Below are 22,252 nucleotides of genomic sequence, written 5' to 3'. Positions count from 1 at the left end.
CAAATTACTACTGTTATTAATGGGAAAAAAAAGGATGAATGGACAATATTAGTAAAAAATTCTTTTAAAGTTGATGTGGAATATACAACAGCAATTGAGGTAATTTTTGAGAAACAATGTGCAATTTCCACTTTAAAAGGATGTTGAAACATCATGCTTCACCCAAGCAAAATCATAACACGAAGTTGTGGAAGACAGCTTGCAGTAACAGACCAATCAATCTGTTTTTTTCAGAATTAAAAAGTACTTACATGAGAAAGAGGTAAGTAGTTTATATGTGAGTAAGTAGTTTAACTTTCACAAACAAAGCAGTAGTTTCCAGAGCTGGAAGATAAAAGTAGACAAATCCAAACTAGACGTTAGGTATGCATTTCAGGAATGCATGTAATCAACAGCTAAACCAATTTTCTTGGGGCTTCAACAAAATCAGTGTCAAACTGTGTCCTCACAATTGACAATAATTCTGTGTCTCAGAGAACAGTGGCTTGATAAATCTCACACAGTGATTTCTAGTATGGTTTCTCTTGTACACCAAGTGATATTGTGGTCAAAATGGCTTTCAGCTTTTATCAATCTATAGTAAAAAGTGTGAAAAATGTGATGTGATTTTAGTGAGTTGACTGTATTGTGTTGTTCAATCTTTGGACAAACAGGGAGAACAGACTGAAGAAGTGTACTTGACCTAAGTGAATTGTGCAGCACAGAGCTTAGTACAGAAGGTCCTGTGCTATCCAAAAAAGGTAATGACCAAGGTCACTGCAGTGCAAGAACATAAAAGAGTTTTAGCTGAAGAAGAATGTTTGGGATACTTGATAGAATTGTTCTTGGTTGATAGCGTTTGTGGTTAAAATGTTGCAATGTAACATGACGCCAAAATTACTGACACTTAACACAGTATATTGTATCTAGCAAGAATATATTGAATGTATCAACCAACGTGGCTATGAAATGCTAAAAAAATTGTCAGAAATATTCCATTCTATTAAACAGCTGGTTCTTCAGAGCTTTCCCACAAGTGATATTTCTACATCCTCTGGTGCCCTGCTCAAAGCTGCAATGAAATAAAGTAATAGTTTTCATTTTCAAAATAAAAAAAGATAACCCGATCTCTTAGCATCTGTTTGAATAAAACCCATTTGATATCTAATCTGACTTAAATGGATCAGAAATGAATGTACCAAAGATAAGGCAAATAGTTCTATTTAATCACAGTCTAATTTGCCTGTCAATGTGAAGTCTACTACAAATCAAGATAGCAAGTAGCCTGAAGCATCAATTTATTTTCTGTCAATGAAAGGAAGGCTTATCTCCACAAATTTGCTGCCATTTTTTTGTCTCTACGAAATAAAAAATGCACTCCTCACTCACAGGAGAAACAGAAGTACCTGGAGGTGGATGCATGGAATATGTTCAAAAAATCTCGCTCTGCTTCAGTGTTTCAGAAAATAAATTCTAGGTCAAAAGCCATTTGATGGGATCTTGCAGAGATAGAGCAGAAACACTAACATACATCTTGTATTCTTTAACCAGGAAACAGTCTGCTCAGTTCAGCCAGCATTTCCTTGCTCTGATGGGTGTCTAAGCAAACACAGAGCTGATCTGATGTATTTCAGTCAGTTCTCGTAACAATAGATAATATTTATTTTTGATTGTTTGCTTTTGCCACCTCTCCAGCACCTTCCTGTGTGGCTTTGAAAGAGCTTCCAAACTCCCTCTATGCTGCATCCCAGGAAAGAACAAAACAAAGACAATGTACCAAGTTAGCTTTTCCACACAGCTAGAGCAGGGACACCAAAAAACTTCCCAAAAGGCTGAACTTGTCACAAAGCTTAGTTTAATTTGACAATCATCATAAGGCATCCATGTAAATGAAAAATTCCCACCAGGGTCACAAACATTCTCCCACTAAATAAAATATGTTAGAACAGAGGCCCGTGATTCCAAAAAATGCTAGTGGTTCCTGGTCTCGACCAGGCTGCCGCTGCTGGCAGTGGGGTCCAGGAGACGCAGCACCAACAGCGGCAGCTCTGGAAGTGTAAAGTCAGCTTGTATAAATCTCTTTCAATAGAACAACAAATGAAAAGGAAAGAGATTTGTGTAGAAAACATCATTCTCCATCCTTTCTGGGAAAACAAAACAGAATTTAAAAGATAATCCCATTCAAGGAGCAAAGAGCAGAGCTTGGAGTTCTGAAGCCCAAAAATGCTGATGGCCCATTTTTAAAACTAATGAAGCACTACAGAGGCCTGAGTTTATTATTGCTTTATCCCAGTTCAGCCCAGGCTAAGGCTATGGTGAAGTCCAAATTAATTTAAAGCCAGAAAATGCAGATCCAGTAACAGCACCTAAGTCCTCATCCACACATGGGTGTAAACAGATACTTTTGGTGAAGAAAACAAAGCTCTCCCAAATTTCCTCCTCTTCCTATCTAGGTAGATCCCCATAGCAGGGCTAAAATTTGCCCTGAAGTATAAAACAATTTCTCTCTCACATCTCTGTTAACCAAGTCTTTTCCAAATGTTTTGCCTTTTGTTCATACTATCCTGGTGATGCATCAGCTCAGAGATGCCTTGTGGAAGCTCACAGAGAGCACACAGGTACCCACATGTTAAAAAGTTTGTGGCACAGAGTCTAAGAACCATCGCCTGTACTCTGCAATACCCCAGGACATGTTACCCTTGGCTTCCTGAGACCTAACAGCACAGAGGGAAGACAGTGTCTTCCCATGTTACATGGCTGGCCAGTGAAACAGCATGTCAGGGAAATGAAATGGCACCTTACTCCCACCATAAGTCAGAAAACAGACTTGGATAAAGTGGGATTTAAAAGTTTCACATCCAGAAAGATGGTGCTTCCCTCAGATTATTGTATGACAGGGCCACTGTTACTCAGGCAAACATTATTCAAGGCAGTAAAATCTTCGCATGGATATTTTCATGGCTGACCTACAAGCCAAGATATGCTGGGGATCTTAAAAAAATTACAGGTCTTGGTAATTCCTCCAAAAGGACAGAATAGAAGACACAGAGTGCATCTGATGCATGTGCCACACATCCTGACACACTAGCAAAGATTGCAGCTAGACTTGTCAAAACAGTTAAAAAGATTTAGGCATCCAGCTAGTACCAGAATTGATGGCATTTGGGAACCTAATTTTAACTTTGAAAATTCAAGCCTACACATTTCTTTATTGCTTGTCCCATCAAGTGCAAAGGGAAAACTGAGGGTAGGGTTAGCAGAAGGATTTCAAATCCATCATAATGTTTCCCTGTTCTTTTTTATATATTTCTTAATATATATAAAGAGCATCATCATTATTATTATTATTATTATTTAGCCACCTATGGGCAGGGGGGAACGGGAGCTATTTAAAATTAGTTTCTCATTTAAGCATTAGTCCCCTTCCTCCCAAATCACAATACCTCTGTCACAGGAAGGAGCATAACATGAAAACATGTTTGCTGCCACTAACAATTCCTGAGTCTCTCCTTTGCAGAACTTTAGCCCAAATATTAGGACAATGACAGCTTGACACATACATACTCCCCAGCAACATACACACAGCAAGTAGGACATACTCCACAGCCTCAGTGGCCTCAGACAAAAAAAAAGAAAAAATAAGAAGAAAAAGAACACCCTCCCACCAAACAACAAATCTGAAGAAACCATCCAGAAGAGCCTCAGGAAAGGGAACTATCCACTTTCCATGGAGAAGCAACAGCCCAGGAGTCCCTGCCCAGTAAAAACTGAATCAAAATATTCGTCACACAGCTGGTGGAGATCTCTGAAACCTGGCAGTACTACACACTGGATACTTGAAGGCACATTTGCTTTGTGTTTTGGGAGAGAAATCCAGTTACAACACACTGCAGCTGCAAGGCTGAGGGAAAGGAGGCAACGCTTGGTATCTTTCCTCTGTTCCTGTCCCCATTTTCAAGCTTCATGGCTGGCATGAACTGGTGATCTAAGCAGACACGTTGACATCCCTGAGTGAAATGGCACCATTTGTGGCCTCTGAGACTTTGTCCTCAAGCACCATTGCTGGTGTGTCTGTAGTGACTGCTGTAGTGTCTATGGCAGGAAGTGGATTCAAGCCCTGGGATAAGATCTGCTGGATCGTTTTCCGCAAATTGGGGTGCAGCTGGTTTTGGGTCTGGTAAAAAATTTCTAAGGCAAAAGACTTGAGAGTGCCAGTGCAAAGGTCCTCGTAAAGTGGAATTGTGTACATCCGAGACATCTACAAAAAAAGGAAAACAAGATAAAAACATTTCAATAAAGTCAAGAAATTCAGCTCTTCTACAGCTACACTCCAAAAGCCCTGAGTAACTTCAGACTGGAGACAAGCAACACATTTCTTCAAAAGACAGATGAGTCTATTCTAAGTCGGATGCAAGGATTTTTATGAATGGTAATAAAAAAAAATCTGCTCTCTGAGACTGAGCTACTTCCACAAATAACAGAACTATTTTTAAAGGCCAAATAGAGGAGGCCACACTGAACACATGCATTAACCTTTTGCTCCAGCACAATAACTACTGAAAAGAACTCGATGAGCCCTAGCCTTGCTTGAAGTGTAAATATTCAAATAATCACATGATTTAGTAGTGCAAAAACTTGTGGTCTGGAAAAGCCAGAGCTGCTGCAAAGCAATACATAAAATGCATGGGCCAGAGCTGGGACAAGGGTATTGAGCCAGGCTAGAAAAGCAGAGATTATCTGGAGGCATTTGAAATTACATCTGCCCATTCCTCCCCACCACTAGCAGGTGAGCCATGCTCAGCCCCTTCGCAACACACCTGGGCTACACTTGGCCAGGAAGCAGAAGTTCCAAGGTCTTTCACGTCGCATGTCTCATGCACATGTCTCATGCACTGAGAGGTGCAGTGAGTTTAATCCAGCAGTTAGTACCTGGTTTTCCAAGAAGCGACGGACTTTGTAAAGGTCTGGGTAATAGTCATTTCGGACTACAATCTGCAACCAGCGGATACGGATTTCTGCATTCATGGAGTCCAGCTGAGAGGAGTAACATTCCGAGAGCTTTTTTATCACCTCTGAAGAGAGCACATACACAGAGAAAGAACTATGACCTATTTTGTCAATTTTGAGGGACATCAGATAATAACAACTCATCAAATCACAGAATCATAGAATCAGTTGGGCTGAGAAAGACTTTTGAAGATCTCCTATTCCAGTCCCTCTGTGACATGGCCTGGGACATCGACCTGACTTTACATGAATTATAATGTCAACCAGAGGCAAGGATCTTTAGAATTCAATCAATTATTCCAGGGATAATTTTCTACTATCCTGGAAAGAGTACTCACCATGTGGCAGTGGTGATCCATCCAGCAATCTGTCCAGGAAAAGCACAGTTTGGAACGTTCTCCACTTAGTGAGGTCAACACTGCTGGCAGCAGCAACAGAGTCCAGAGGCTCTGTGGTCCAGAGTTTGAAGAGTGTCTCCACTGGTCTGGTCAGACTGGATCCCTGAGATAAGTCTGGCTCAGCTAACGGAGGTCCTGTAGCATTGAGCCAACGTTCAAACTCCAGTCCTGGAATGAGGAGCACCAAAAATGTGGAGCAGAGATCTCTGCAGGTGGCTTGGCTGCCTCAAAGTTCAGGACCTCTTCTAGCATAGCTAAGGGAGGTTGTAACAACAGCAACCAATAGTTATAGTGACACAACAGTCTTAGCAGCCTCATTGGGATAGCCTATGGAACACCTGGAAGAGTGCTAGCAACACTGCTCCAAACCTCACTGTGAGTTTTCTAGAGCTCAGCAGTACAGTAAGTACAAGAAACATACATGTTCTTAAGGTAGCCAGGCTGACAAGTACCTATGTTCAAATTATGCTCTAATATTTGTGTGCCTGCACTTCTCTCTCAGAATTTTGAGGAAGACTGACAAATATGGAGAAAACCCATTTTATAGAAAAAAGGAGGTGAGAGGGATGACTAAACTCCTCCTACCCACCAATAAACCCAAGCAATTTATATTTATTTATGCAACCAATTTAAAAAAAAAGTTTCTTCACAAGCAGCAGAGCCTGCTTTCCAGAAGAGCTGCTCCTCTTGACCTTTTACCACCTCTGTACTTTTCTAATCCATGGCAATACTTCCTGTTCCACACCATCTACGCTAAAACTCCTACCTTCAGCATCCCCTGAATATTAGCCAGGCAAAAATTAGCAACTTCTGTGGTTAACTCATAGCCTACCAGTGGGCCAAATAAAACACAGAACTGCTGAGCTCATGCTGCAGCTTTTCCCACAGAAAACTCTCTCATCTCCACAGGCAGTTTCCTCTCTACAAAGCCTGCAGGCACCCAGTACCCTTAAGAGCTGTACTCTGCTGGTCTGCTTTAAACTGTCCAATGGGCTCAATCGCTATTCACAGGGATGGACACATGGCAGGATAACATGAGTCTCATTTCTTTAAGAAAGTGAGATAATAAGCACCTGGGAGGCCACAGACCTTCCACAAATCCACCAACAGCTATAAATAGGGAATATAAGGGAAAGTGAAACATTCTGGAAGATATTTTGTATGTATGGGCAGGATCTTGGGGAAGTTACAGTTCTCAAAGCATGCTTTCTGTTATTGAAATAGGTGAAATTTCAAAGTGTGTTCACCTCTTCACTGCATTTAAGCATGTGTAAATCTCACAAGCACTGATCCTTCTGTCTGCAGAGTGAAAGGTGAGTTAATGAGAAAGTTAACGAAGGGACACTCAGCTAATTAATGTCAAAATCGTCAGCAGTTTCAGAGGTTCTCTTTCCCCAGTGTAGAAGCAGTAGCCACAAATTCTGTCAAGAACATCTGGTTGTTGCTGAACTATTTTGTTTGCCTTAGCATTTCCCTGTGCATCCTCCAAGCCAAGCACAAAATTCATCATCTAGGTTTTCTACAGTGTTTACAGTTAACTTAGTAAATCTCCAACCTGCTTTGCTCTCAACACATTGCTCTTTCAGCTCCGGAAAAAAATTCAGGAAGGAATCCAGAAGATCTTGAGCCACAACACTGGTAAATTTATACTTCTCAATGTAGGCCTAAAATAGTAAAACATTCAAATTGTGATTAGGAGCAAGACAGTTTCCTTTTGATGTAGAATCACTCCATGCCACAATAGTAACAACAACAACAAAAAAATACAAGCATAAGAGTAGGAACAATTATTTGAAGGTTTAAAAAAAATGAAGAAAAATATTCTCCCTCCTCACCCAGTTAAATAAAAGAACAAGAAGAAAGAGTAGCTGCAAATACATTGACAGCTCAGTAACATTTCATTTTCCTCTTCCAAAATAAGGCAGTAGCTGACAATTTTCCATAGGTTTTCAAAGTGTGCTTCCAGGCACCAACCTGCCCCAATACAGTAACCCATACCCTTTGTCACCCTGGGTAGAAAAACCCAAGTTATCACTTTTTAGTAGTGAATCAAGTCACATCTTTCCAGTCACACACAATCTGTGCTGGAACAGCTTTCTAATTACTTGGAGCACAGAACAAGAGATAACAAATATATACTACTACTCTGTATCTAGCACCTCATGAGCTCAGAATCTCAGCAATCTTGTACAAAGATTCAAATAAGTTGTCAGGCCCACAACTTTCCTCCATCTCTGACACACTTGTATTCAACTTTACCCTTAACAATTAGCCACAGTGAAAGAATCTGGGAAAAAAACCCCAAACAACAACAACAAAAAATCAGCTCTAAATCTCAAGAAAACACATATTTACACTCACTCTTAGGAAGGAGTCAAAGTGTCTGGGGTCACCACAGAGCTGGGACAGGTAGTAAACAAAGCAGTAGCCTTTCTCATAGGTAAAGAGGTTCATTAAATTACTGGGATTTACACCTGAAAGAAGACATCATGATAAGAAACTAATGAGGAGAGTGATTTCCAGCCCTTCTGAGTTATACAGACTCTTTAGAGATCACCAAGGTGAGACATAGTGACTTAATAAAAACTAAGCTTGTTGTCAGTACATTTAAGTTACTGCAGTAAAGAAATAGATGCAATCCAAAGACACAGCCTGAAAGCATAATAGTTTTTTTAAATCAGTCATTGTAAGGTAAGTAGTAACTCCCAATGGAATAAGTCACTTCAAACTAGAGGTCACTGAAAACAGATCTGGAACTTGGAAACAAATTATTTTTTCTTTTTTCAGTGCCAGGTTCTGGGAATTACCATACCACAAATTTTCAAAGATATCAATAAAAGGTAATCACTACTTGCTCCTTTCTTCAGGCTTTTACACATGCTTTTCCATTCCATTTGACTCCAATATCATCTCCACTTGCATTTTAGGTTGTTTTAAATATCATCTAGATAGAAGACAGCTTCACCCACCCAACTGTGACCACAGAACTAGAGAACTACCAGTGAAGAAGACAGGTAAATCTGGAGTGCAGTCATGCATCTGGCTCAGGGAATAACCAAACAGCCTCTGCACAGCTCAACTTAAAGCAAGTACCTGTTTATCTGCATGCTAAATACATATACAGTTCTTACATGAACACATAAAGAGAGGAACACTGAATAGCAGAGGATTTTATATTATGTTTCCAAATATTTCCATTTTAAATACTTTATTTTACATATCCAGAATTGCAAACCCACACAGCTTTCAATTCAGTTTTTCACATTCTTTCTACTCAGTAAGTCTGTTCTTACACAGAACAATATCTATAAAGATGAGTTACCCAACCTTGAAAAAAGCTTGAAAGCAAAACTTCCTTACTTTTTTTTAGACTGGTTTACAAACAAATATTTTTTTCAAAAGAGATATGTAAATATTAGTCATTTTTTTGTCACTATTCCACCATGGATATAGAGAGGTGTATAATTTTGTGTAGAGCAGCCTCAGCCAAAAGCAATACCTGGCTCCAGTTTAACCTGAAGCTTGCTGACCGGGTTGTCTTCTCCAAGGAGCTTCATCTGTCTGTGGAGAGCATCGAGGCGGAATGCAGTCTCCAAACATGTGAAGGCAGCTCCTACCCCAGAAAGTAACTTGTTAGTTGTGGGAAAATGATCAGCAAAAGCTGATCTGTGCAGGACTGGCACAGGGACAAACTAAAAGCTGCTGCAGGTGCAAAAGACAGAACAGTGAGACAGAATCACAGTAATGTAATGGCAGAGGAACTTGAGTGCAGAACATCCTTGTAATTAGTAATGGAAGTCAGAGCCTAACCCAGTGTATTTCCTCACTCTGATCATGCATCAGGCTGCAAAAAACTATGCTAAAATTTACATCCTTCACATCACCTCATCAGTTCTTGCAAGATAAGGAGGGCAGCACTGAAAAAAGTATTGTACAGGTAACTTTTAGGGAGCAATCAAGTGCTATAAAAGCATACTGTCACTGGTAGAATAGTAAACACAATTCCGTACTCAGTGCCAAGGATCTTACTAAGCAAATGTCACCTCTTGAGTGGAAAGAGAAAAGAATTTGATTTGGTTATTGTATTATAGATCCTGTGTATATTTTAAAGCTTTATCTATCATCCTACCTGTTTTTTGCCCTAAGTATTTCACCTTGCTCTCATTAGGACTTTTTACCCTTTGTGACTGGGTAAGCTCCTCTTTCTCCCTAACTGCAACGTAGAGCATTCCACGCTTTCAAACCAAACTAGCTGTATTACATTACCAAGTCAAGAGATCTTTCCTATGCCGTTGCAGACATTAGAAGCTGCAGAAAATGGATTTTCAGATTCAGAAAATACTTAACATCCATAAATATTAAAATTTTTGCCGTCTTTGCTGAGTTTTTAACCTGAAGATAGGGTTTGTTACATAGATACAACCTCAGAGTCTCAATGTAACACCCGAATCCAAATGTGAATTAACAACCAGGATATATCTGGAAAACAGGAGAACCTGTATGAGCAGAGAAGGAAGTGGACCTGCTTCCCAGGGGAAAGCAAGAACTAGGGTAACTAGTGTTAAGGGCAATTACTTCAAGCTACAGAGAGGAGAATTAAGCAAGATCCAAGAGGAGCGGTAGTCAGTGGACTCAAATTTCCCTAAACAATATCATTGCAAAGATGCCTATTTACTATCAACAGAAAGGACTCCAGAAATTATGTCAGAAAGGGTAAGATTTAGATCAAAGGTCTCTTGGAAACAAAAGAGAATGGAGAAAGAGTTTACTAAAGAATTGCACAGGGAAAGACGTTTTTTAGTTTCCCAGCAAATGTTTCTTGAAACAACCAGTCCTAGAGAATAGACCAAAATCAGCAAGGATTTTGTTCTGTGTTGGATGGAACAGACTAAGATGATGAACAGGTTGATATCTGCTGACCTACCCACATTACTGCCATGCATAATGTGACTTAGGACAGTACTACTCACTGAGAATTACTCAATATAAAACAGCTTTCAAAGATATATTATAAGCATTGTAACATCTCCATAGATGCTCAGAGCACTTCTTCGCCTAAACTTGTCATCAGTTCAGGTCCAAAAACAATATACATGAATAAAAACAAATGCTTTCTTCTAAACATTTTTGCTGTCAAGATTTCTAGGAACTTTTCTAAGATTGTTTACATTGGATGCTTGAGAAAACACATGGAGCTGGCTTTTAAGAACATAACAGGACAAACTAGAAAAGCATACATTCCCATTATTCACTTCAATAACAAGCCAATTAAACTTAAAAGAAAGAGAAATAATTTACTACTTATATATTCTAAAAACAGCACCATAAAACTGACCTGTGAAATTCACTGACACAAGCAAAGGCAGGGCTTACAATCCTGCAGGAAGCCTCCAGCACATAAACAGCTACATAAATCTGCACATTTTTTTAATGTTACTGCCACCATTCTTTTTAACAGTAGATAGCTACTAACTGATCAGAATTAAAAGGACATTTGTTCAGAGGACAGTTATTTCACAATGTAACTGTGAAAAGTTTTCTTACATCTTTCTCTGAAGCATCCTCTGCTGACCTTGCTCTGACATATCAGCACCTGCCTGGTACCCAACAGTAGTTCCAAGTCCCCACAGCATTATGCTAACATACCTCACTCAAAGCCCCTGGTACCATATCTGGTATTGAGCCCACTAAAGCCAAGACAACGTCAAACTCTAAGTATGCAACATGTTCAACACAAACTTTGGGGCTGTGTGTGGGTGAGTTCCAGAAATAAAACAAAGCCTAACTGAAAACCAGCTCCCTACAGACTTCTGAGCTTCCAAGGCAATTACTCCAAGCAGGCAGCTCAGAGTTATGGTAAGAAGGAGCACGAGGAGGAGTTCTGGAGCTGTACCGTAGGTCTCGGTGGTGATGCGGCGCTGCGCGTAGGTGGCCAGGCCCTCGCTCAGCCACATCTCCTCCCACGTGGCGTTGGTGACCGCGTTCCCAAACCAGCTGTGGGCAACTTCATGAATGACGTCAATGATCAAAAACTCATCGCTCTCCAGAATGGAAGAGATGATGAAGGTCAGGCATGGGTTTTCCATGGCAACAATAGGGAAGGAAGGAGGAAGAAAAACAATGTCATATCTAAAATTAGGGAGAGAAGAAAGAAGAAAGGAAATGAGCAAATTGCAGCTAGAAGACACACAGTAACATTATCTGTTTTCAGAAGACACAGTAACATTTTTCTTTCTTTCTTTTGGGAAGGTTCTCCTGAGACCTTCTTGTGACTTCAGGAGCAAACTTTCTATATCAGTGGTGCCTAATTCTGATCAGAGGATCACAATTTATTTTGTTGGCCAAGGACCTGCTTATGTTTGGATGTAAAGACTTGATAGTCTTTTGATGTCATCAAAAGAAGCATTGTGCTCCCTTCACACGCACAAACTCATCACAAGTTGTATATCTGGGAGCCACAAAAACTGTTTCACTATAAACAGAAGTGTAACACAGTGTTGAGTCCCCAGAGGCCCCCAGGAATGAGTGAGGCTAGGAAGCTGTCAATGAAGGAATTGATTTCCTACACATGTAGTATCATCAAAATAACTTTAATCTGTCTGCTTGGGAACACAATAGTAATATTTGTTTTGTTTTCTAAATTTCTTTACCAGTGATCAGCACTGGCACACTGGGCCCTGTTCTCAGATTATTCCAAGCAATACTTGTTAAATCAACAACAAGGCGATCTTCCTGCTTACCTTTAGCAAAGAAATATAGGAAACCTTTGTAAACATTTTCTCCCATCCAAAGAGGCAAGCATTCTCCCAAAACCACTCTTTTTTAATATATAGTCAAGCTTTTCAAGAGCTATTAATGTTGGTTTGGGGGACTTGGACTTTCAATGAGTCTATACTGAGATTTTCAGTATTCTCAGGCGTGCCACAATAAATGCAGAAATAAATGAGATAAGTAAAACAACTGTACATTTTAAATGATGTCTGGCCCAGTGCTGGACTTACGTCACAAAACACTGTAGTATGAAAACCCTCATTCCTCAGGAAAGATCCACTGTTTAGAAACCTCCAGTTCAAAACAGTGAATGTTTCCACTGCAAACCAGCTACAACACCTCCATGCCTCCACGATCCTTTCTGCCACTTGTGGAGACAAAACTCCAGAGTCTGTTTTCATCTACGACAATGCTGCCAGCTGAAATGCTAGTTTGCCCTGCTATAGAGAGAAAGCATGATCATTTCTCAATACTGTTTTATTTTGTTCCCATTGCACATTCCCAGGAGACTGATTAAACTCACCTTCCCCATATATAGGGGCCATACAGACTCTCTGCAGCAGTCAACCAGCGTTCCACAATGCCAGAAAGTTTGCTGATGGCTGTTGGCAGCAGGCAAGGCTCTGCCCACACTCTGCTCCTGTCAGAAAACAGAAAATATCAGGTGATACTTCAGCAAACTGAATTATCTCTTAAAAAAAAAAAATAGCCTGACTGCTTACCACACTTCCATGTATGGTAATAGAGCAAGGAGACCTCCCATCAGACCTGGGCCCTCCTAGACTAATGCTCCATGGAACGTGGCAAGAGGTAACCAAAAATCCATTCAACAAGGCAATGAGAAAGCAGCTGTAATGACTTCAGGGAACAGCAGGCAATATTTATGGAAGAGGACTATATCTTTGCCAGTGCACTGCCATGAATTTCTTTATATCCAACTACACTTCAAATTTTCTCCGTGCTCACAGCTCATGAACCCAACTGTTCCCTTTTCAATGACTCAACATCCTTGCTACTTTACAGTATGAAGCACTGTACAGAGACATAAAATGCAGAATGAACTCACTGCACTCACTGCAAATCTTACCTTGGACCTATGTCTGCATGGATGAGGTCACCAGCCACCAGGGCCACTAGGTAAGCAGGAACTGGATATTCCATGTAAAATTGATATACACCTTCCTCTTCTACATAGGAACTTTGGGTGGCACTCATCAACACCTGTATGCCTTCTGGAGCCTGAAAGACCATCATGATACACATCAACTCACCAGATAATCACAGCTGAATGACTGAACCACACATCTCTGGTTCATTTTTATCTATGCCTGATGATGTACATTAAAAATCATCATTTGCATAACACAAAATGAAATATTTCTGTGAGGTTTTATACCACAATCTGCCCAATCCATGAAAACATACCAACCAAAGATATTACTCTTCCTATATGCCAGCTGCCCCAAAAGCACCCACATATTACATTATTTCATCTATACAAAATGCAACATTATTTGATGCTGATTTCAAAAGACTTCGGGTTTTTTCTTTCAAAAATTGGTACAATGCAGTTGAGTATTATCATCATCAACAACCACTATTGGAAGGGGCCCAGCCAAATTCTCTCTCATATTTTTATTTCACAATTCCTCTTTCAGCATTGAGTACAAGGAAAGCAAGACCCAAGCATGGTAGGCAACAGAGTTACCTCTGTGGTACTACCCTGATTCTGGCCCAAGAACCAGAATTAGACCTAAAAAATTCAGTATTCTTTATAACACTGAATCACAATATTTTTAGCAGATGTAAACTGCTAAAAATATATGATGTAACTACACTTTCCCAAGTTAACAGGAACTAAGAGCTCTGTGAACCATCCCCAGGCATCCCTTACCTTGACAGTAGCTGAGTAGGTGCATTTCACTGCAGGGGTGTCGAAACAGGGGAAGAAGGAGCGGTTACACACTGAGTGTCCCTGTGTGAAGACAAAGGGCTTGGCATTGCCATATGTCAGCTCTGGATCCAGCCACCAGATCTGTTGAAACAGGACAGGAAGAAGAGATGAGGGAAACAGACAGCGTGACAAGGATGAACTGCCAAAAACAAAATGTGAAATCAAGAGGATTGTGGGGGAGAAGCACCACCTCAGCTGTTTAGTTCCCCGGATGAAGACCTGGCACAGGGCACATTTCCATCTCTAACAATTCATCTTTCTACTCCGCTTTATTTGCTGGGAATGGTCAGAAAAATTCTTACTGTCTGAACACTGATTGGTGACATGTAACATGGTGACTTCCAGCCACTCACTATTTCTGTTATATCAATTTGCTTGGTTAATTACAAATCCCTAACAAATATCCACACAATATCCACTCCCTTCTTCTCAAAGGGAATACTCTGGCTATCTCCATGTTTATAATTCAATATGAACAGGAATAGAAGGGGTCAGGTAACATAAGCTGAAAAGAAAAAAAAAAAAAACACAACTCAAAATAAACCCAAATCCACAAACCAAAAATCCCTGAAGCTGAACAGCGTACACAATATTATCTGTGACCCTGACACTGCCCTCCTGGCTGAAGCATCAAACATTTTGACACTATGCAAAAAAGTCGGTATATGTAAGAAACATCTGGTCAAGGACACTGGAGGCCCCTTTTTACAGAATGGATAAGGAGATTCTGGGTGGTCACAAAAGAAAAGCCAACAAAACACACCACTGAGCACGTCAATTTTCAGTACCAAACAGCAAATAAATCACAAGTCAGACACTCAGCAAATAATTAGAACAGATTAAGAATAATAAGAAAAAGTCCAATTTTTTGCCTTTTGGTCTTTCTATTTCAAATGTTTGTGCTTTCACGTGCTCCCTGCCTCCAACTTTGAAGTGTAGGAACAATTTGAAATAAGGATTTCCTTGTAATCCTAGAACTCTGGAGCTGAACTCTGATGGAAAATATCAAATATTGTGAAATGTGCAATAAAATTTGAACCACTGGAAGTCTTGGAAACAGTCAAGCACAAGGAATAAAACTTCTGAGTCTGCTGAATTCTTAGATCAAAGCAACCAATAAATCTGAGATCAGGGAACAGCAGTCAGTGCAAATACTAGTTCAGTTTTAGTCCTCAAGGGAAAGCAACATAACACAGAAGAGAAGCCTGGGTACTAAGTCTGCTCACGTTTTAACAACATGTTACAACTCTGTCTCCTTGTTAACTTTTGGAAGTTAAAGTTTTCTCTGTCTCCTTCTGTCCTATAAGGTTACTTTTTGATATCTTCTTCCCTTGCCTTTAGACCTTTTTCCTCGGATGCCAGTGTGCTCCTCTCCCAAATCACCCACTGCAGCAGCACCCCTGGGGACCAGTGAAAGGTGAGGACAGGAAACAGAGCCAGCAGCTTTCAGTTATTCCCATGGAGTCTCACACTTCTGCTGGCAAATGTTTGGGGGTTTTTTAGGAGGGAGGCATTGCAAAATTAAAAACCTTTATCTAAAAGTAAAATTAATCTCTTGAAATTTGTTTTAAGATTACCCTCTTCTATTTCAAGCCTGTAGGGCCAGAAACAAGCCTAAAGCAGGACTTCTGAGGAGCCCTGTCTGTTCACACCCATGTGCTACATGTCAGTGTAGCACTGCCCACAGCCCTGGGTCACAGCCCAGGGGCACCTACATAGCTTTCCAGTACATTTCAGTACATTTCCAGTACATTTTACATAGCACCTACATAGATTTCCAGTACATTTCTCATGGATAGCTGCTTTTCACAGCAATGAATATAATGTCTGCAATGCCACATTATGGAACTAGAGACAGCTGTTCCAGAAGGCATTTGGGGACATATGTCTCATTATACACCAATAACTAGGAACTTCCACCCAGAACACACATTTACAAAAAAATGAAGGTGCTGTTTTTAATACAGGGTAGTAGTTTTCTAACGATCCAGGGAAGAGGCTCAGAAATTAAATTTCAATTTCTGCCCCAATGCCTTTTAAAAAACTCATCTGATCGGTGGCTTTTGTTTGTATCACAAAGTCTGACTTCCAATCTTATCGCTGGCCCTGCTGAAGAGACTCATCTTCAAAACATTGTTTCCTTTGCTTTTTGAGAGACAGAAGAAGGTAACAAAGAAAACAGAGAGATAAGGCACCACCACACCTAAGTTGCAACACTTGAGTAGGAAGGAAAAAGGGCTCACAGACAATGTCTTTACAGCAGAGAGACAAGGGGAAGTTCTCCCTGAGCAGTGCAGGAGGAAAACATAAGCAGGAAGGGAAGGGGAACCAAGAGTTGATTCTTGTTTACAAGAAACTCCATAAATTAAGGACGACTTCTTTTCAACCAGTCCTGCTTTATTTGACATTTGGTTGAAGTTAAGCGAAACACCAGCCCCACAAGCCAAGAGGGAAAACATTTGCAGAGGATGAAGTATTTTTTTCCCCTGTTTTCTAACGTCTGCAACTACATGGCAAGCCTCTGTCTCTCTTTCCAGACACACTTGGAACAATGATGAAAGTTATCCTGAAACAATATAAATAGATCTGTAATATAAATAGACCAGGCTATGCTGCTGGACAGAGGCAGGGCTATGGGCTGGGGAAAATGAGTATAAGCAGCATCCCAGAAAGGAGTGCGAGGCACAGGGTGCTGCTGGGCAGGTGGTGGAGCATAGGGACAGAGCAGTATTTGGGGCTGTATCATCTACTCCACATGCAAATCCCTCCTGCACTTCCCCTTGGGAAATACACATGACATCATCATCATGCTCTTCATTTTTACCTAGCTTTTCATGTATACAGGAAAGCTGTTTCACACATTAAAGCTGTTCTGTGGTGCATTTCAATTAAAAAGACCTGCTGCATGATTCCTCTGCTGAACAAAAGCTTTTGGCAGCCCAGGCTTTCCCCTGCCCACATACTGCAAAGAAGTCCACACTTTATAAGACACCTGCCAAAAGTATAATTTTTATTGACTTAGATCATAATCTTTTGCCCAAATCTGGCAAATGACAAAGGCAATTAGCTAAGTCTCTTTTAATTTTAAACCTCTCCATGTTTCTACATGCATTATTGATGAAGGTGGCAGGAAGAGCTGCAAAGCCACAGCTTCTGTTCTAGGCAAACAAGCTGCTCTATCTGATGACAAAGTAAACAAAACACCTGAGATGCAGAGCACGTGACAGAACCAAGGCACACCTGGGCAGCAAGTCATTCTATGAGGACTGAGGAATCAAGACAAATCTAAGGAATTACAGGGAAGTTTCTAGCACTGCAAAGAGAGCTGTCCTTTCTGCTAAATCCTGAAGATGAGGAAATGTTATCATTTTTTGTACCAGAACCCAGAGGAGGATTTGCATTTAAGGAAAGAAAATAGCACTGTTGTTAAGATGTGCACTGACAAATCAGAGAAATGACACAGTGGGCAAGAGATAGGTGCAGATTTTTCTCTCTAGGGAAGGAAAAAAGAAAATATCACACAAGAGTATTACCAAGAAGTAAGGGATGAGGGAGAAGAAGGAGAGGAAGAACAAGACTATTGTCCCTGATATATCTGATCACTGTGTGCCTTCAGCCCACACCAGGAGTGATACACAATGATTGTGACAGTCCTGCCTCTGATGGAAACTGGTGATGTACTGAGCATATGGTTTCCTAACAGCACAGGGAGCTGGAATGCTCTGTGAGAGGCAGATTTAATCTCTCAGCTGTCGCTCAATGTCCATCAAACAACCAAAGATCTTGGCTTCTTCCTCCACATAAGAAATAATAGGACAGTCAAATAACATGTCCAGATGGCTCAAAGCAAGTCTATCAAGACAACAGGTTTCCAATTTTAAACACTACTATCTCTGCTGCTGATCTTACTGCCAACACATTCACACTGCACTGTAACATGTATTTACTGTTTTATGGGTCCCACAAGCATGATAAAGGTCCCACAGAAAATGAACCCTGACCTAAGGAGAATACATTCCTAGAATGGCCAAAGAAAATAGAACTTCTATAAGAGAGAGGTCTGACATTGTAAATCTGTGCCTCACTGACAGAGAAAAGTGACTGCCCGGGTATTTACAAGACATGAGTATAAACCATTTGACCCTTATACGCATATGGGTTACTCATCCCTGTTAAAGTGCAGGGCTGGGCCAAAAACCAGCAATGACAGAGAGCACTACAATAGCACCAAATCGCTTTGGATCCAAACAAAATAGCTCAGCATGCTGAACATGAAGGGCTACAACAGGTGCTACTCGAGGACAAATATTCTGCCAGCCAAAACCTACAAGAGAGAGTGAACAAACATGGTAGGATTTATGTCAGTGAGCATGCCTGCTCCTGCTTTCCAGGATCACTTGGGAAGGGCAGTGCATGTCCCCAGTGCTGTGACCATCAATAATCTTGACATGAGCCCTTACAGCTTCAGTTCAGCTGAAGCAGACTTCAAAGAACAGTATAAAGAATATGAAGCTCACTCTGATCCATGGGGAGCAAGACAACAATAGAGGGAATGGAAGAAATGTCCTGCTCCAGCATCCACACAGGACTGCGTGTGGGGCCAAGGAGACAACACATAAATGCAAGGTGAGACTAAATGAACATCACATCAACCCTGAACCTTCCAGTGGTTTTCACATTCCCCAAAGCCAGATCAGTATTCCAGTCATACTGAGATCACTTCTCCATAGACTCAGCAAGACAGGCTGCCCCTTTGGCAACAGGGCTGGCAAAACGCAGGGGAAAGCACAGGCTGGCCTAAAATAAAACAATTTGTTCAAGAGGAGGAAAGCATGTTATCATGTACTTTGGGAGGCGTGGCTCAGCCAGACTGAGAACGATTACAGAGCACACAGCAATGCCAAATTAGCTTTAAAGCCTTCTCACCATAAACAAGGCAGAGACGGGACAAAAGAAACAGGTTTCTTCATAAACCTGGGAAAAAAATAATGAATGGAATCTTCTGAACACACTGTGAGCTACATGGCAGAGTATTGTACAAGGAAATACCAAAGCCAGGAATTCCAAAGGTGAAAAGGAACAATATTCAAGTGGATCTGGACTTTAGAAGTGACAGAATCTTCCTTCATTTTTGCACTTCTAGGGAAAGATTAGAACATTAAAAAGTCACAGGAAACTTCTGTCAATAAAAGTCTTCATGTGGAACTCACTATTCTGAGTGAGTCAATGTATTAAGACTACCCAGATCATTCCAAGAATGAAATTCCTTTTCTAATCTTCCATGTAGTATTAAAATTAGACAGAGAACACCCAGCAAACACATCTAATCAGCAAGACTTTCCTGTCAAGAGGAAAGGCCTACTACTTACTTCCTGTGGGTTGTGCTGCGAGAAGCTTTTATTATTCAATTCCTGCTCTTGTTAAATATATTGTAAAAGCCAAATAGATCCACACTTTTACTGGTTTTGACCAGTGCAACAGCAACACCAAATCAGAGGACCGAGAGACAATTCCTCTAGGAAGCATAGATGCAACAAAGTTGCAAGACTCTTATAAAAATACATCTCTGCAAATAGATTCATGAACCACATGATGAAAAATCACCTCAGTTTAATTTCCAACCTGAACAGACTGTAAAGTAATAAACAGAACTGAAGTTCCAGGGAGAACTTCATATTTTCACGGTCATAACTTCTTAAAAACACAACATCTGATAGGCAGCACCTAAAAGGCTGGGAATAAAGTGCTTCTAAATACCAGGGGTTTAAAAGAAACGACAGAATTGACAAAGCATTTCACTGCTGAAGAAAGCTAATCCACAGACATGGAAGCACCTCCATGGCTACATCCAAAGAGGTGTTTTGGGCCATTTCTCATCCCTTTTTTCAGCAGATAACTTATAGGAACCTCTGGAATCACCCATTCTTCTCAAAGCTCCTGACCATGGCTCATTGGAACACCAGCCTAGCTGTGCAAGGCCTGATTTTGTTAGCAGTTGGCAAAACCCCCAGGGGAACTCCTACACTGTGCATGACATAATTCATCCTGAAAGACTGGGTCGAGGCAGGAGTTTGCAAATTTTCACTCTCCCCGCCAACAACTGCAATGTCCTTAAAGAACGAAAAACTTTCATATTATTATAGTGAGGGGGGATGAATAGCCTAGGGGTCCACGCGATGGGGGAAGACAGGAGGGAGAGAAGCTGGGTCGGTACGGGCACCGCTGCTGAGTGCGGCGGGGGACGGCGGGGCTGGCAGCGCCGAGAGCCCCTGCGGGCAGGGACAGATGCTGCTGCCCGGCGGGCTGGCACTGCCAGGCCATGGGGCCAGGGGCAGGACCGGAGAGGCTGGCACTGAGACACCTCCCGCCGCCTTTGCTGAGGAGCCGGGGCGCTTCCCCGACGGTCACTTAGAACAGGAGCAAAGATGTGCGGGCGGCACGGGAGGGCTCTGCCAGCCGCCCCGGGACCCGGTTTCCTACGTTACCAACCCCCGCCCGGTACTCACGGCGGGGCCGTCGGCCGTGGTATAGCGGACGATGATCTGGAAGGGCTGGTGCGGCTGGAGGGCGGCGGGCAGGGAGACGGTGAGGGACGAGCCGTAGTCGGTGAAGGGGTCCACCCTGAAGCCGAGCGGGCAGGCGGAGCAGGGCGGCTGGGCGAAGAGGGGCAGCGGCGGCGGCGGCTCGGCGGCGGCGGCGGGCGGGGGGCCGGCGGGCAGGTCCCCCGGGGGGGCGACGGGGGGCAGCGGTCCGGCGGCGATGCAGGGCGCCGAGAGGAAGGTGGCGGTGGCGGGCGGGCTGGCGGCGCAGGGCGGCGCGCAGGGCGGCGGCGGCGGCGGGCAGGGCGGCGGGGGCGGCGGGGGCCGGAGAGGCGGCAGCCTCGGCGGGCGGAAGGCGAAGGCGCAGGGCGCTTCCCCGGCCGCGGCCCGGCGGAAAGCGGCCGAGAGGACGCGCAGCGCCGGGTGCACGTCCAGCACCAGGGCGCGGGGCTGCGGGCGCAGCGCGCAGAGCTCCAGCACCAGGCAGCCCGCCAGCGCCCGCGCCTCGGGCCGCAGCTCCAGCCCCAGGTGCAGGTGCCTCAGGCTGAAGAGCTGCGAGCTGGACGCCGACGCCACGTCCGGCGGCGGCTCGGGAGGCGGCGGAGGGGCCGACGGCGCCTCCGGCCCGGCCGCGGAGCCCTTGCGGCAGCAGCACAGGCCGGGCGGCCGCGGAGCCGGAGCCGCCATGGAGCGGCGGCGGCGGAGGAGGAGGAGGAGGAGCGGCGGAGGCGGCGGCTGCTATGTGAAATCCATGGGCGGGCAGGGAGGGAGGCCCCGGCGGCCGGAGCGGCCGGGGCGGGGAGGGGAGGCGGAAAGGACCGGCCGAGGGAGCGCAGGGCCCGGGCCGGAGAGCAGCGGCGGGCGCGGCCGCCGGGGGGCGCCGCGGGGGCGCCGAGGGGCGCTCGAGGGCGGCCCCGCCCCGCCCGCTGCGCGCGCACCCGCCCCGCCCCCGGCTCGCCTGGGGCACGGCCGGACACAGGGCGGGCACCGGGACAGCCCCGGACACCGGCAACGCTCCCGGAGAGCCGCGGTCACTCGTTCATTCCCTCATTCCCTCACGGGCGTGGGTATCCGCGCGTGCCGCCCGCCCTGCGCGCCAGCGGCTCCGTCCAGCCGTGCGCCTTTCGCCGGGCAGCTTTAAGCAGCCCACGCAGAGCTTCCCTCCTCTCGCCTAGCCCAGCCCCGAGGCCTGGCCCGGACACTCCGATCCCAGCACTCCTGCTCTGGGCACGGCCATTGGCCACAACAGCCCGCTTGAATCACTGCTGTGCCCTCACAGGCAGCTCTGTCCGCCCGAATGCCTCACTTCCACCGTCCCCAGCTCCACCACAAACACCCCCAAAAGCTCCACCCCACGGCTCCCAGCAGGGCTGATTCTTGCACCCTCGTCCCACCGTAACTAGTTTGGCTTCCTCACTCCTCCTGGTCACACCCCCACATCGAGCTCACAGCTAACCCTAAATAACCTCCCTTCTCCCTGCATCCCCCCACACCCGTTTTTTAAATCCCTTCTCTCCCAGCTGCGCTGCCCGTAGTTTCCTGCCTCCAACTCTCACTGCAAACTGGCCCCAGAGCCCAGGTCAGACATAATGTATTTTATCTTC

General features: G+C 43.7%; 1 protein-coding gene across 1 annotated transcript; it reads right to left on the bottom strand.

Annotated features, from left to right (window-relative positions):
• Positions 1-1,817: 1,817 nt before the first annotated feature.
• RNPEPL1 (arginyl aminopeptidase like 1) lies at positions 1,818-21,401 on the bottom strand. Its single transcript, XM_030954647.1, has 11 exons — positions 20,616-21,401; positions 14,050-14,190; positions 13,243-13,394; positions 12,679-12,795; positions 11,278-11,513; positions 8,884-8,997; positions 7,746-7,858; positions 6,940-7,048; positions 5,325-5,552; positions 4,909-5,051; positions 1,818-4,237 (listed from the first exon to the last, which is right to left on the bottom strand). The coding sequence occupies exons 1-11, from the start codon at positions 21,333-21,335 to the stop codon at positions 3,965-3,967; spliced, it is 2,346 nt and encodes a 781-aa protein (XP_030810507.1). The 5' UTR covers positions 21,336-21,401; the 3' UTR covers positions 1,818-3,964.
• Between the last annotated feature and the right edge of the window lie 851 nt (positions 21,402-22,252).

The sequence above is a fragment of the Camarhynchus parvulus genome, chromosome 9, assembly GCF_901933205.1.
Source record: "Camarhynchus parvulus chromosome 9, STF_HiC, whole genome shotgun sequence".
Lineage (NCBI taxonomy): Eukaryota > Metazoa > Chordata > Aves > Passeriformes > Thraupidae > Camarhynchus > Camarhynchus parvulus.
This window is presented reverse-complemented; position numbering and strand designations above follow the sequence as displayed.